Below are 16,189 nucleotides of genomic sequence, written 5' to 3' on the forward strand. Positions count from 1 at the left end.
TTTTCACCATATCAAAAGGAGAGTTAGACAAAAGCTTTTATGTGATTGTTCCCGTATCACACTAGTCAGACTTTCATAGAGCCAGCTTGAATTCAGAAAGTCGTTTTTATACACATTCATTTTAAATTCATGTTCTAGATCCATTTAGACAAAAATTTTAAAATAAAGTACGGGTCAGATAATGGTTTTTATGCAGTCATTCCAATTTATTTTATACTCTTCTGCAATAGCTCTTAAGTGTATTAAATTTCTAAACTTGGAAATAATCCTTATCTTGAGCTTTCTTACGAATGTTGGCTTCTTGAAGAAATAAACTATGTAAATACAAAGGACAACTGTTTATCTAATATTCTTCATTACATTAAATTATTGCGTCAGTGTTATTAAACCGATGGATATAAATTTATAATATACTTTTCTACTCTTCCACCTCTGTTTTTTCCTTTCCCTCTCTTTTTCTTTGGTAGGTGTTGCAGTTTCTCATCTCTCATTCAGATACCATACAAGCAATTCTGCGCTGTCAGGACATTAGTGCAGGGTCTTTGCAGGAATTGGCTCTGCTGACGGGAATCATAAGTAAAGCAGCACTTCCTGGTGAGTTGATTATGTTGAATTTTTAAACAATGGCTTTATAGACATACACTTAGTAGAATGAGGTTGTTATTACTTTGCAGCTATATATGACTTATTTGAGATTGGAACTAACAAGGTTAACTACCTTTTGTGAAGTCATATGTTTGTAAAAATGGTTTATGGTCAGTATAAAAAATTCAGAAAGTTAAAGTAATTAACGCTCAAATCCCATTATCTAGAAATTGCCAAATGTTAACTTTCAGTAAGTAGCTTTTTAGCCAGTGTCCGATGTGTATGTGTGTATTGGTGGGTGAGGGGGCATGGTGGAAAGAAACAGACATATAGAGATAATATATGAAAATGGGATGCCTTTTGCATGCAGTTTTAGAAAGCAGCTATTTAATTTTACATAAACTTTACAGATGAAAAACTAGTTGAAGAGAAACTGAAGACATTGATGAATTCTAGACAGACTTTCCTTTAATACAGGTGTACAAGAGATGTTAGTTCCTACAAGAGATGTTAGTTCTTAAAAGATTGCTATGATTAAGAAAAGATTATGATAACTCAGTAAGATAATTTGGTCATTAAAAAAATTTGTTTTACTACGTATGAATTTTAGACAGAATCAACTAACTCCATGTGAAAGATTAAGTGTGAGTTATTTTATGCTTCTTCCCCCCTCACGTTATGTTTATTTATAGTTTTACTTTGTGAAGTAAATATAATTTTCATTCAGTTCTGGAACCATAATACCTTCAGCTATTTAATTTTACTTGTATATTTAACTGGATTCATAGAAATGCACCAGTTGTTTTTTTTTTCCTCTTACAACTTCACCATTTCTGAGTTCTTTCTTTTGATTTATCTCTTGGAATTTTTAACTTGTATTGAGGTCCTCTTCCCCAAGAAAAAATATATAATATTCCTTGAATTCTTTAATATTTACGAGCATCTGAAGATTGCCTTATTCTTGAATGACAGCATGGCCTAATATTAATGACAATAACTCATTTTTAAGCATATATATGCTGGGTAGTGTTTTAGACACTTAGCATGTTAATTGATATAATCATCACAACAGTCTTGAGAGTTAGAACCTTTATTATCCAGCTTTTACAGGTCAGGAAACTGAGGCACAGAGAGGTTCGCTTGTCCCAAGTCACACGGATAATGCTGTAGGGCTTTCCAGGAGCCGTGGCTTCTGAGCCTGTGTGCTTAACTACTCAGCTATTCTGCCTCCATTTTTACGTTGCTGTGGAGAAGTCTGAGGCCAACCCCTGATTCTGCCGCAATGACCCCAAGATTTTTTCCTCTCTGGACATTCCTCTGTGCCTGAACCCTTTATGTTGGGCGGAAGAGTTTGGCAGGGTTGAGTGCAGTGTTTATTAAGGTACTCAGAGCCTGTGCTCATTCTGAGGAGATCCCAGGGTCAACTCTACCTCACCTTGTCGTGTTTTAGTCCTGTGTGCTTATTATGGTCATTTCCCCAGTTCATTCCGGTGGCCTTGAATGATGCCAAGACAGGCCAGCCTACTTGCCTTTACTGTGGTCCCATAGTGCTGTATAGTGGTTCTCTTCCTAATGGCTTTTACTTGGATTTCTCCTGATTACTTAATTTACATCATCAGTCTAATATGCTTCTTTGTAAATTGCAAGAGTTTGTTGGCTTACCCTCTTTCCTCCGTACTGCTTCTGAGGGCTGGGATGAGGGTCATGTGATGAATCATGTTACTTATTCCCCTGGAATTTTTTCAATCTTTTTTTTTCCCTTAACCACCACCATTCTTCAGTATTTGTGGTATACGGTGGCGCCTTTCCTTTTTTTGGTGAATTTCATTTATTCGTAGGTTGGTTGTAGAAGGGACATTCTGTGATTCTACTTCATTCTGCCATCTTAATCCAGAAGCCATGAGCCTTTTATCAGATACTCTGGCAAGGTGATTTTTTTGATGAATTTCCTTTCATTGGTTTTTAAAAATACTTGAAACATTCTGAATTTTGCATTTGACCCTGTCACCATATTAAAATTACATTCAGAAAAGCCCATTTGACCCTGTCACCATATTAAAATTACATTCAGAAAAGCTCAACGTATTTTAACATGCTCATGATAAATTCAAACAAATAAAATAGAGTAAAAGCACTCTGACATAGCAATCCCTGTTTCCTGAAAAGAACCGATTATCAATTTATACTTTATTTTTGTGGTGGTTTCTCTGTATGTGGTGTAAAAATTTTTTCCTCCCTACAAAATGAAATCATACTAGACACACTGCTCTATAACTCGCCCCCTGTGCCCATTATGTCTTGGTGAACTTTTTTCATCAGCATATATAGTTCCCACCTCATTCCTTAATTGGCAGAATAGTTTTCCAGTTCTGAGGTATTTATCCAAGCCTCTATGACATGTTGACTGTTTCCAGTCTTTTTAAAATTTTCAAATAGTGTGGCATTTAATAACTTTGTATGTATGTATTTACATATACATTTTTGTATATTTGAGCTGGTAGACTTGGTATATACTCTTTAAAATAATTTTAAAAGATAATGCCAAGTACCTCCTAATGTTTTGAAATCATTTTTGAAAAGAATTTATGTTCCTGTTACCCTACTCCCAGTTTAGCCCTTGGCTACATGCATGGTTTTGTATTATCCTACAATTTCATCCTATGTTTTTGTTTAAAATGCTAGCCCAGTACCAGATACGTTGTACCTTCTCAAGTACTTAGGAGGTTAATTTTTTATCTGTGACCCATGGATATTCTGTAAAGTGTTTTAGAGTTGAGGGGATACATATGGTCCACAGTACTGAGATGCTTTGTAGCAGAAGTCTTAAGAATCTGAGAATTGGACTTCCCCAGTGGTCCAGGGGTTAAAACTGTGTTTCCACTGCAGAGACACGGGTTTGATCCCTGGTTGGGGAAGTTCTGCACACCGCGTGGTGCAGTAAAAAAAAAAAAGAATCTAAAAATTGCTTGTCTTTAAATAGAGTCAGCAGGAGGAATGAAAGAACTGGGGAAGAGCAAGGCAGGTTGAAAAGATAAGAAAGGTTAAGGAGAAACAGGAAAAAGCCAAAGTGTTAAGTGCAAACTCTGACTCTCAAGAGGTTAAAATGGAAAAGGATGGCATAAGAATCAGAAGCAGCAAATGTAGAAAAAATATTTCAAGAATTTGATATTAATGAGGTTTTTGCTTGATTTTGCTTTGTTTTGGCATACAAGGGAGACCTGAACACATTTTCAAATAGTGAGGAAAAATCCTCTATGGCAGAGTAATGTTAGAAAATAATTAAATATAGTGATTTGGGAGCAGACTCCAAGTGGAGGTGGAGGATGGGAAGGGACTGGATCTGGTGGAGCAGTGGAGTGCAGGTGAGGTAACGTGACAGCACCTGCCAGATATGCGAGTGTCCTCTGTAGGTCTGTGACGGGCTTGGAAATCTAAAAAGGAGAGCTTGTCATTACGAGGAACAAAGGATAAGGTTCTGGGTTATGTGCTATGAAGAGTATGCTTGGAAGTAAGAAATGGGTTAAAAGGATTGTGAAAACACATAGAAAGTTAGGGTGGCTAGGACAGGGTCACCTGGGTTCTCTGTATGGCTGCAGTAATGGAACAAAGAAATAAACCAATGGGAATAATGGCCCATGGGTTTACTTGGAGGGCTCAGTAGAAATAAAGGAAATCCATGGTACTATAAAAGGTTGATCAGCTTAATTTAGGGATTTTGTAGTGGGCCCAAACTGAAAAATTGAATGGAAGCTTTTTTCTGTATGTGTAAGTTATACTTTGCTTAAGGGAAAAGGAAAAAAATCAAATGATGTATAGAAGAATTAAAAAAAAAAAAGGAATGCATTTCATTCTTAGTGTTTTGTATATTCTGAACTGTTTCATGAGAAAGTAATTAACTGTGGAGTTTAGAAAATTTTGTTTTATATTTATAAATAAAAAATAGGTTTTTTTCAAAAGACTTTTTAAAATGCACTTTTGAATCACTGATCCAATCTAGATTTATTTTGCATATGACTGAACGTGTGGTGGTTCAGTTAACAATCTGTAAAGTTGTAAGGTATTTCTCAAACCTCCTTCATGGCAGAGTCTGTGTCTATTCATGCATTAAAGAATGTGAAAGAGTAAAACTACTCTTCCTAGTTTTTTAATGTCTATATTTTGTCAATTACAAAACTACATTTAAAAACATTCTAAATTTTATAGGTATACTAAGTGAACTTGATGTTGATGTAAATGAAGGATCACTAATGGAGCTACAGGGACATATTGGAAGATTCCAGGTAGCTGATTCTTTACTTCTTTTTTATTTTCTAAATTAAAAAAAATTTTGATTCTTACATCTTTAAAGAGCAGTAGTAAAACTTATAATAAAATACAACAATCCTCTCTGATCCTTTTATAGCTTCCTTAATTTGGGTAAACCCAGCAATGGTTTTAATTGAATCTTTCATATCTCTAAATAATTTGCTTATGTTGCTACTATTTAATTTTCCAATTTTAAGAATCATCTATCAACCTTCCATCAAAGAGGATAAGAATTTTGATCTCTTTACTCCTATTCTTCCATATGATATGTGTATCTCTTATAACATGCCCCCACCCCCAACTCAACAAATCATATCATAATTTTGATTAGATTAACATTTAGTGTTATATTGTTATTACTGTGTAAATGTCATTTATAAATAAGCCATGGATGGACCATGTGTTACTTTTCTAAACATTATGTTTTCCTTAGAGTGAGTAAATGTTGTTTTTTTTTATTTGCTTGGTTTTTGTACTTCTGATTTATTCTCAAACTCTCTTCCAGTTGTGTAATCTCCTTTCAATATATTCAAACATAGTAGATAGCTTATTAATTCAGTATTTTATCACAGTCCTTCTGGGAGCCTCCTGGCCTGCTTTGATCTAGACATCTTCACTTTTGGGGGCCTCAGAAGAATTATATTTATATAGTAGAATTTATATTCCATTGTTTTTATACAGTAATTGTCATAACCATTCCTCTTTTCATGAACTGTTTTTCAAGTTTCCAAAAGAAAAATGCTGCCATCAGCTTTTTAGTGTATACATTTTTATGTAATATTACTGTTATCTCTGGGACCCAGGGTCTGTAAGTAGTACATTTTGAGTCACTGTCAGATAGCACTCCAGAAGGGCTTGTGTTGTCTGTAACCAGACCAAAATACTCTGGATTTTTTTTTTTTCCTCAGTCTTCTAATGTTTTTAATTGGTGGGGATGAAAAAATATTTTTGATGCATCTTTCATAAGGTGGCCTCTGGAAATGTGTTGCTGCATCTGTTTTATCTGTCAGCATAGCAAACAGCCAGTTGTAAGTTGTCAAAATAGATACAGCTGTTTTGACAAAATAAATTTATATTACAGTTTCCTTAGTCTGTTTTGCCTTATCCAAACTTACTCCAACATGAGTTTAAAGTAGATATTATATAACATGTAGGTATATATGTGTATATAGGTGTGTGTGTATATGTAATACCAGTGTTTAAACACATTTTTATTGTGCACTTAGTATGTGCGGTGGAGAAGGAATGGCAACCCACTCCAGTATTCTTGCCTGGAGAATCCCATGGATGGGGGATCCTGGTGGGCTACAGTCCATGGGGTCATAAGAGTCAGACACGACTGAGCGACTGAGCACATCCTGTGCGCAGAACACTATACTAAGCACTTTAAATATAATTCAGTGTCTCGGGTAATCCAAACAATAACTTCCAAGGTGAAAATTGCTATTATCACTCTAGAAATGTGAGCACAGAGGCTTGAAGAAGTTAAGTAACTAGTCCCAGGACAAATAGCAAAAAGTCATGTGCCTGCAATTGGAACCCACTTCTCTGATTTTGGACATATTGCAGTTTTGCAAAGCTTGTCCTTTCCTGCTGAGAACTGTAGGAACGATTGTATTCTCAGGTGAAAAGTACCAACATGTCAAACAAATGACCTTTGTATTTTATCTGCCAAGGTCACCTCTGTGTTCCCAACTCCTTGATGACATCTCCAGAAGAAGCCACAGGAGTCAGAGCCTTTAAATTTGAGCCTTAGTAGACAAAATGATCACGGATCTGCTTCTGTTCACCATCTCATTTTGCTTCTCAGTGTTTATTGATTGGTGTTTATTTAATGGGTGTCTACTAAGGAATTATTTGGTATGATACAAAAAATTGGGGGCAAACACTTAGACTTTAGTGAGTGTTAACTGCTAAAAAAAAATAATATTCTTTTAATGAGTTGTCTGCCAAGTAAATACATTTGCAAAAAGATGAATTTTAGTATTATTAACTTATAGTTGACATAGTTGGAAATCAGAAATCAGAAACATTAAGGAGGATTTAACTCTCCACTGAGCTGAGTTTTTTCTTTATCTCCCTCAAGAAAGGTCACTGACTTTAAACATATCCAGCTAGATGTGAACTTTTGTTCATTTTTTGTCTTTTCCTTCCTCAGCGCCAGTGCTTAGGACTACTAAGTCGCTTTGGTGGCTCCGACAAACTGCGTCAGTTTAAATGTCAAGATGATAATGTGGAGGGAGATAGAGTGAGCAGGAAAGATGAGATCGAACTGGCTGTGCAGCAGGTAAGAGGAGTGACAGTTATGTAACTATTCTTTAAGGTTTTAACGTTTCTGGAAATATTTGAGAAAAACAGTACATGTGGATAATTTTTAAATTGATTTGTAACTTTGTTGTAATTTTACAAATTGATCTTAATTTTTTTCTCCTTCACATCTGGATTTCCATGAGATGAGGCATTTGGGGAGCTGATATTTTTGTTACTGCTGTTCTCGCTTTGTAGATTTGTGCCAATGTCATGGAATATTGCCAATCACTCATGTTACAGAGTTCCCCTACCTTCCAGCATGCTGTGTGTCTGTTCACCCCTAGCCTTTCGGAAACCGTTAACAGAGATGGGCCCCGCCAAGGTGAGCTGCTTCTTTCTTTCTGTATTTGAGGAATTAAGTTGCTAGGATTATGAGAACCTCTAGTTGGCTCCAGTAAGGTGCACCTTTTTTTTTTTTTTTAACCAGTAATGAATGGGGAATTTTTAAATCGACTTCTTTAAGAAGAAGTTATAAGGAGTTACTGTTGTCAGACCTGTGGATACAGCTGGAGAGCTTGAAAGAATAGAGAAATTTAAGATTTTCTGAGAATGAATCTGGAAGAGCCATGTGGGGAGAGGATAGTTTTATATAGTGTGTGAGACCCCATAGAGTCTGGGATTGGAGACTAAGCTAGCTAGGTGAGAAGTGTGAAAATATTGCAGATAGTTTATATGTTAAATCATGTTAAACTGAATTTTTAGTATCTCAATTGGATTTTGTATGATACCAATGTATGGTATGTGCCATACCATAGCACAGTAAAATTTAGATACTTAGTAGGCTCATGTAGCCTATGATTTCCAAATGACCCAGTAGGGAAGGTTAGGAGTCTAAGGCAGGATTATGGATTGGTTAAAGCCATTTTCCATGGGACACTCAAAGGCCAAAAGCCCTTTTGGATCTTGGTGGTTGTATTGTGATGGACTGGTGGTAATTTCAAGAAACATTCTATCTGAGATTTCTGAGAATCATTTTAGGGTTTGTCTTACTCTGTTATAAATGTCCTAGGTAATGGAATTAAGAGAATTTTATTGAAGTATTATTTAAATACAACAGAGTTCACCCATCTTAGGTGGACTGTTTGAGTAATTTTTGTAATTTTATACAGTATGGAACTACTACCACAGCTAAAATATAGAATAATTCCCTCATCCTTTGACGTTTCTTCTTGTCCCTTTGCATTTGATTGTTTCCTTTGACCCTTTGGTCAAGGTGTCTATTATTTTGCCTTTTCCAGAATTTCATATAAATAGAATCATACAACATGTAGTCTTTTTTGTGTTTTGACATCTTTCATTTAGCTCAGTGTTTTTGAAATCCACTCATGTGTGTGTATTACTATTTTGTTCTTTTTATTTCTGGCTGGTATTCCATATGCATTTATCTATCCACTAGTTGATAGACATTTGGGTTATTTCTAGATGTTTCACTGTTGTGAATAATGCTGCTATGAATATTTGGATATAGATCTTAATGTGGACATATGTTTTCATACCCCTTGATCAGATGCCTAGGAATGCAATTGCTGGCTTGTGTGATACGTTTAACTAAGTAAGATGCTGCCATTCTGTTTTACAGAATGAGAATAATTTTGTATTTCCACCAGCCATGTAAAGAGTTCTGGTTGATCCACATCCTTGCCAGTGCTTGGTTTGTTGGTCTTTTTAAGTTTCAGCTGTTGGACATGGTGTGTTGTGATATCTCATTATGGTTTTAATTTGCATTTCCTTGATGACTAGTGATGAGCCTGTGTCCAGATCTAGTACCATTTGCTGAAAAGATTTATCTTTTTGTTTGATTACTTTGATACATTTTGTCAGAAATCAATTGACCACATAAATTTGGATTTATTTTTCTTCAGATTTTTTTAAGGACTAATAAGCATATTCTTTTCTGCCAATTCTAAGCATATAAATGGGTAGATATTCAGTAGGTTCTAGAATAGTTACAGAGATACAGTTTAACCTAGTGGTTAACCTAGGGTTAAGAGCACAGCCTGATGATGAACTGCCTGGATTTGAATCCCAGTTCTACAGGTGACTTAAGAAAAATGACCTAGCTCTTTGTGACTCAGTTTCTTTGTCTATAAAGTAGAAGTAATAACAAGGTCTCCTCTAGTGTATTATTGTAAGGATTAAATGTGTTAATAAGTATAAAGTGCTTTAGAACAGTGCCTGACAGCACGTCAGTGTTAGCTATTATTATTTTTATTATTGCTCTTGTATTGTTGTTATCCTCTAGTATATTTACTGTTCCTTGTGATCAAGGAACCCTTTCCTGTAGCACTTCTATTTCCTTGACCTCATTCTCTTTCCCGCAGAATCTATTTCTGTAATTAAATATCTCATGAGCCATCCTCATCTGATGTCTAAGTCTGGTGCCTCTGAATATTTTCTAGACTGGAGCAAATTATTGTATAAGAATTCCTGAAGAAATTTGAAATACGCTCAGCATTAGACCATCGTATTTGTGGATAGTTTCCTATCAAGTCGAGGTCTCACAAATGTTATCCGGGGACCAGCATACCTAATTTCACTAGGAGAAGGCTTTCTGTGATGACCTGTGTCATAAAGATTGTCACATCCTCACTGAAGACTGGGAAAGGAGACCTGGCAAATCAGATGAGTCTAGGCAAAATCCGTTGACAGAGGACTCTTCTTTTTCCCTCCATGTGAAGGTCTGTGAGATCCGACTTTGGAGCAAAGTTCAGGGAGATGGCAGTGAAGGAAGCACGTATAGATCTCTCCCTCAGTATTCATGGCAGTTGGGGCCATTAAACAAAGTTTGTCTCAAATTAAACTTGAAATTACTAAGGTGTTTCTCAAAGAAATCCCTTCGTTGCAAGAGGAAATTGCTTTATTTGTACCACACAGACCATGTCTAGAATAACGCTACTGCTCTCTAGCTTCTCTTCCCTCTACAGACAGTTTTTCCAGCATCACATTGTTCCTTTCCACCTTCTTCAGAAAGTGGTCACGTAAAAGGCAGATCGTTTTGTTTTGCTAGCCAAATGGAACTATTGTGGTGGAAGAATTAAACTTTAAAAATTCTGTTATCTGTTTTTTAGCTATGAGTTAGTATTCTACTTGTCTGTTTGGAAGAATGATTTTGAGCTGGGAACTCAGCAACCAGAAAGATGCAGACTGGAAATGAATTCATATAAGTAAAGCCATAGGGTGAAGCAGGACTTACTCACCTGGGGTCAGGAAACTGTAAGCTGTATCTGTGCATACGGGGTGGTGGGCTGGTAGAGAGATGGGTGTATAGGCATATAGCTTCCATAGAGTTCTCAAAGAGGTCTTCACCCAGTAAAGGGTAAGCTTTCTCAGTGTCCATCAGCCAGACTTACTTATTGTCTCAAGGCTCTAGCCTTATGTACCTACCTCATTACAGTAGCTCTTAACCACACCTTTGAGCTGTTAGTGGTGTTTAAAAGTAGTCCTGGATTGTTTTTAATAATAGTTTACATGCCTTTAAATTCCTGGGCTTTCCTTTTTTTAAAAAAACAGGTCATTTGAAATTCATATAAAATGGCTGTAGGTAGAACATTGGTTTTTTTTTCTTATCAACTCCATTAGATACCCAAGTGCCAGTGGTTCCATACTGGCACCTGCCTGGTTTGGGCATTATCGTTTACCTGCTGAGACAGAGCGCTAATGATTTCTTCAGCTATTACGACAGTCATCGACGGAGTGTCAACAAGCTACAGAACGTCGAGCAGCTTCCCCCAGATGAGATAAAAGAGGTATGAATCTTAATAATGGGCAATGGAGACGTCTGAGAAACCAGTGCTTTACCTGATAAGGCAGGGGACCAGTGTCAGACTGATAAGATGATGCATACAGTGAGACAAAAGGAACTCCAATGACTCTTCTGTGGTGGCTTGAAGAAGAGTCCCTCACCTAAGTACCACACTTCATAAGTGTAGAAACTTGACTGAGTGACTGAAAGTTGCACCTGTTCAAGAAAACCACCTGCTTTTCTCAGTAGAAAGGCAGTTGGCCTTTGAATAAAGAGTTTGGTAATTTATACTATAAACATCTGTGCTGAGAAACTTAGGTTTCTATTGCAGATGCTTTTTCAGTTAGAAGTGATCTCCTTAGGTAAGATGTCTCTGTCCCTCCCACAACTTCAGTATCTGTTAAGTGAATTTTTCAGACAAATGGAATGGCCTGTCAGACTTGACCCCTTCTCTCAATGACCCAGAACCATTCCCTGGCACTTGCTGTAACTGCAGAGGCTGCGTTACTGAGCTTGCGCCCTAAGCAGCCCACCTTCTTTCCACTTGGCACAGCTGAACTGTAGAACGCCCTGCGGCCAGTACTGAGGCCTCCTGGCGGCCTGTGTGGCAGCCTGGTTATTGATCCACTTTGCCATTCCTGGCTCACACCAGCTTTTCCAAATTATAGCATGTCGCCCTCTGGACTAGTCAGAGCCCACTCCCTCGTTGCATCCTTCTGATAACTCTAGGGAACATCAGAGTTCATGATGTGCCCAGCCCTGAGCTCTACGTGCCACCTGAATACATGAGGCAGATATTGTTGCTCCTCCTCTTTCTGAGATGAGGAAACTGAGGCACTGAGAGAGGGTTTACTCAGAGCCACACAACCAGCAAGTACAGGTGGGGGCAGGTGTTACTGAGTGGGCTCAGGTGATCTCCGAAGTTGAGTGGTTTACCTCCAGCAGCCCTTCCCCTTCGTGTGTGGCTTACGGGTGACGCTGGCACTCGCAGGAGCTACAGTGTCACAGTAGAGCACGTGGCACTTCCCCAGACCCCCGCAGCACGCCTGGCGCCACACCCAGGGTCTGCAGTTAAATTGACCTGTTGTGCTTGCAGGTATGCCAGATGGGAGAGGGACCAGGGGAGTTTCTGGCTTATGATCGTACATTTGTTACACTCTACAAGTCTCATTTGTAGTTTCTTCAGAAGATACCTGACGGGTGTTACAGATATTCTCCACGGCAGTGTGGCATTTACTGCCTGAAAATGCACTGTTTCGTTTTGTTTTAATTTGACAGGAAATTCAGGGTTGGTTGGCCCATCAACAGATTGGAAACATCTATTTGAGGGACTGGACTTTTTCAAAAAGCCACAGATGAACATTCATTTATGAATTCAACTGCTTCTTTGGCTCTTGTTTTTTAAATTACTAGCTTCCTAACTAGATGCTAAACTCTTGTCAAGGATGTTTAAATCCACTTGAATGTTTTTCACAGTACTTATCACAAATGACTGCTTATAATAGATTTTCATTAAATTTTTTTTACAATATGTGTCATTCTTAATACTGTGTTTGATTTTTTTTTTTAAGTTGTGTCAGTCAGTGATGCCTGCTGGTGTTGATAAAATCTCCACTGCCCAGAAATATGTTCTAGCAAGACGGCGTTTGGTGAAGCTGATCAACAATCGAGCTAAACTGCTTTCCCTTTGTTCTTGTATCCTTAATGCAGTCATCGAGACTGCAGGGTGCTTGAAGGGTGACCTCTAAGGGAATCTTCAAATGTAGGAACTCTTATTCTCACATTATTTGGGTATCAGAACCAAATGGAAAGGGACATAATTACTATTATTGTTTTCTAGTTAAATGCCTGACATATTTCTAAATGGAAAAATTTTTCTTACTCTTTAGAATAACTAGTAATACTCATAATATATGCAGATACTTCGTGTCTAGACAGGAGATAAGGACACTGAAGGCTCTGCTAGCACTGCACCCCAGGGCCTGATCTCCTTCCTCTCAGCACAGCTTGCTGCTTTCTGGAGAGACCTTACAACCAGCTTGTTAGACTGAAGCTGTGGGTACATCACTGAATGGTGCAGTCTCAGAAACTGGTTTGTAAAGTCATGTGATGAGATTGTTTTCCTTGAATCTGGCCTCTCCGCTGTAGTCATCATAGAGACCTGCCTGTTTATTCTCTGGCGCCATCTGGAGTACTACTTGTTACACTGCACACCCACCGATTCTCAGGATTCCTTATTTGCCTCCAGGTCCTTATTTAAAAGCAGAAGGCTACAAGGTAAACTGTATTCTGAAAATTAGTGAACCACGGATTCACTACAGAACCACGGAGCCTACACATTTTAGCACCTTGAAAATCTAGTTATACTCAACCGACTTTTGACTGTTCTGGTTACAAAGCATGTACTAGGTAACTACTTAGTTACTTGGCATAGCTAGTTTTTGTATTTCCCTCCTGTCCATGGGAAATTGTGCAGAGCACAAGAGCATCTTAGAGGCTGTCTTCAGTTGCTCCTCAGCTTCTCTCGTGGCTGACACAGGTCCAGAGTCCTCTGGTCCAGAGGAGTGGAAATGGGTCAGCCTTGGCCACACTGCTCATTGCTAAAAGGGATCTTTTGTGACTAATGAGCATGTATTGGATCCCTTAAGTGGCAGGAACCAGAAGGAAAGCTTGAGAACCCTGTCTTGGAACGTCGAAATGCTTCCTAGGGGCTTCCATTTACTGAAAGCTAAAAGAGAGTCCTCAGCTTTGACCCATGCTGGTCACAGACACTGTGGTTCACTGTCATTGGGTTCTTCTCTTCTGTGGAGGAGACACAGCTGCAAACCTAGTTTGACTGTGTCTTTTATCTCTAGATTCCTTCGCTTCGGAAAGCAATCTGGATTTTAGAAGTGGGCTAACTACAGTGAGCCAGCATGATATAGACCAGGTAACGTTCTGTGCTCATACTCTTGTTCTTTTTTTGCAAGTACAAAGGGAAAGCCTGGTATGTGAGTAAGATAATAGTTTTCACAGTTGCATGCAAAGACCTGATTTGAATTCTGGGATAGCAACCTAATGGCTCTGTGACTCAGAGCAACTTTCTTAGCCTCTGAGCCTCCATTTCCTCAGCTCAGAAATGGAAATGATAATTCAACCTTGAAGTGTTTTGTCAGAATTAAATGAGGCCTTCATGTGTGAGATGCCAGGGTAGTGCCTAGAAAGTAGTTAAGAGTTCAGTAATTAATAGGCGTTATGGTCTGGAAACTCCATATATCAACAGTTAACTGCAATTCAAAGCAATTCTAAAACTGTATGTACTTAAACAAGAAGGAAAAATGTTACTATTATACCAATAAACTTCAGGGTGGAAAATGTGAATGTTGAGTTAATTTGGCATCTGAGAAAGGATCACATTACAAAAATTCAAAGGTATTTTAAATAGGAAGACAAAGAATAAAAGGAATATTTGAGACTTCTTGATCATGAAATGTCACCTGTGTTATCTCTAGCTTCTGGCTGACGCTATCAGCGCTTTTGGAGAATCACTACAGAAGAAACTTCTGGACATTGAAGGATTGTATTCAAAAGTGCGATCTCGCTATAGTTTCATACAAGCTCTCGTCAGACGCATCCGAGGCCTGCTGAGGATATCACGGAACTGAGAGCCTGTGCTTATACTCTTCTGAGGAAGAGACAAATTGGGGAAAACTGTCTCCTTTTTATAGTTTCCTTCTAAATTATGACCAGAAGATATTTTGCTATTTCTTTCTTTATATATGGACTTCTTTTCTGTAAACTTCTTTGCCTGGTGCCGTGCTCACTAGTTTAAAAAAAAAAACTTTTTAAAAAAACAAACACGTGGTCAGTCTCTTGAAATTTTATCTCGAAAATGGTCAGCATTATCAGGAATTCAACAAACAGTCCTTCCCCAGTGCTGGTTTTTCCCAGGGGTATTATTCTGAATGCCAGATTAAAGGCATAGCCTGAAAAACGTCTATTTTTTCTTCCTTTGTAGCTGTATTACACGTTTTATGATAGTGCTTTTTTAATAGAAAAGTATACTTAATACAGTGTGTTACAGAAATGTCTCAAAGTCAAGGCATCCCTTTTCTAAAGGTATTTTTTTCTTTCCTGCATGTAAATGATGAAATAATCACTTGCATTTATTCCCTAAAATAATTATGGAATTTTTCAAATTAATCATCTACCTGTATTTTACACATAGTTAATAGGGTGACCTCTGTTAGCATTCTTATTTCTTGCTTGGTAGTATTTATGTGCATGTGACTACATCATCCGAAAGTCCATGGCCCACTTTCCAGTCACCAATTATTTCAGCCCAGTATATAGAAGAGACTGCTGAGAGGGGAAAGAGTCTTGACCCTCAAGTAGTGGCAGAAAATTAATACTTAATTCTATAATTTTTTTTCTTAATAAAATGTCCATGACATTTTAGGCATTTAAAAAAGACTTTGTCATTGTTATATTTTGAAATTAATCTATTGCCTAACACTGACAAACATCAATCTTTAACTGCAAAGCATCCTGTTAATAAAGAGCATTTTTAGAGAGATGTGAATAAATAAGTAACTGGTCCAAGACATAGTAAGCCTGACTGCTGCTGCTGCTAAGTTGCTTCAGTCATGTCTGACTCTGTGCAACCCCATAGACGACAGCCCACCAGGCTCCTCTGTCCCTGGGATTCTCCAGGCAAGAACACTGGAGTGGGTTGCTATTTCCTTTTCCAGTGCATGCATGCATGCTAAGTCGCTTCAGTTGTTTCCAACTCTGTGCGACCCTATGGACAACATCCCACCAGGTTGCTGTGTCCACAGGATTCTCTAGGCAAGAATACTGGAATGGGTTGCCATTTCCTTCTCCAGTAAGCCTGACTGTTGCTCCACTAATCAGGCATATGGTAAGCTTTATCATGTTGCACACAGGCATGAACACAGAAATATCAGGAAAGAGCCTGAGGCACAGAATCAAAGCATTTTATAACCCTCTGATATGTGAAGCCTTCCATAGGACAGAGAGCTAGTTTGGGATAGTTAAGATTTGGGATTTACTGAGCATTATTTTGTTTTGCCACCATTTCTTCCAAAATTAACAGCAGAATGGGGATCAGAAGTTAGGGCAGTGGAGAAGTGTGTGGAAAAGAGAAGCTGGAAGAACTGCAGCTGCACTGTATATTGCTTTGAAGGCTGACAAGAAATGCTGTTTGTGTAATAAATATAACAGGGGGAGGCTAACAGGGTGCACACC

General features: G+C 38.0%; 1 protein-coding gene across 2 annotated transcripts in view; it reads left to right on the forward strand.

Moving 5' to 3' along the window:
• The window catches only part of NUP205 (nucleoporin 205), an 80,534-nt gene extending 65,143 nt beyond the window's left edge, over window positions 1-15,391 (forward strand). Inside the window, exons 35-43 of one of the 2 annotated variants that reach the window (NM_001130931.2) lie at window positions 468-594; window positions 4,789-4,865; window positions 7,049-7,177; window positions 7,396-7,522; window positions 10,780-10,946; window positions 12,514-12,637; window positions 13,091-13,219; window positions 13,798-13,871; window positions 14,434-15,391. In NM_001130931.2, the coding sequence (NP_001124403.1) occupies window positions 468-594; window positions 4,789-4,865; window positions 7,049-7,177; window positions 7,396-7,522; window positions 10,780-10,946; window positions 12,514-12,637; window positions 13,091-13,219; window positions 13,798-13,871; window positions 14,434-14,586 (1,107 nt within the window). In that variant the 3' untranslated portion in view covers window positions 14,587-15,391. The other variant, XM_024990699.2, reaches the window with a different exon arrangement.
• The last annotated feature ends 798 nt before the right edge of the window (window positions 15,392-16,189 follow it).

The sequence above is a fragment of the Bos taurus genome, chromosome 4 (genome assembly GCF_002263795.3).
Source record: "Bos taurus isolate L1 Dominette 01449 registration number 42190680 breed Hereford chromosome 4, ARS-UCD2.0, whole genome shotgun sequence".
NCBI classification, from domain to species: domain Eukaryota; kingdom Metazoa; phylum Chordata; class Mammalia; order Artiodactyla; family Bovidae; genus Bos; species Bos taurus.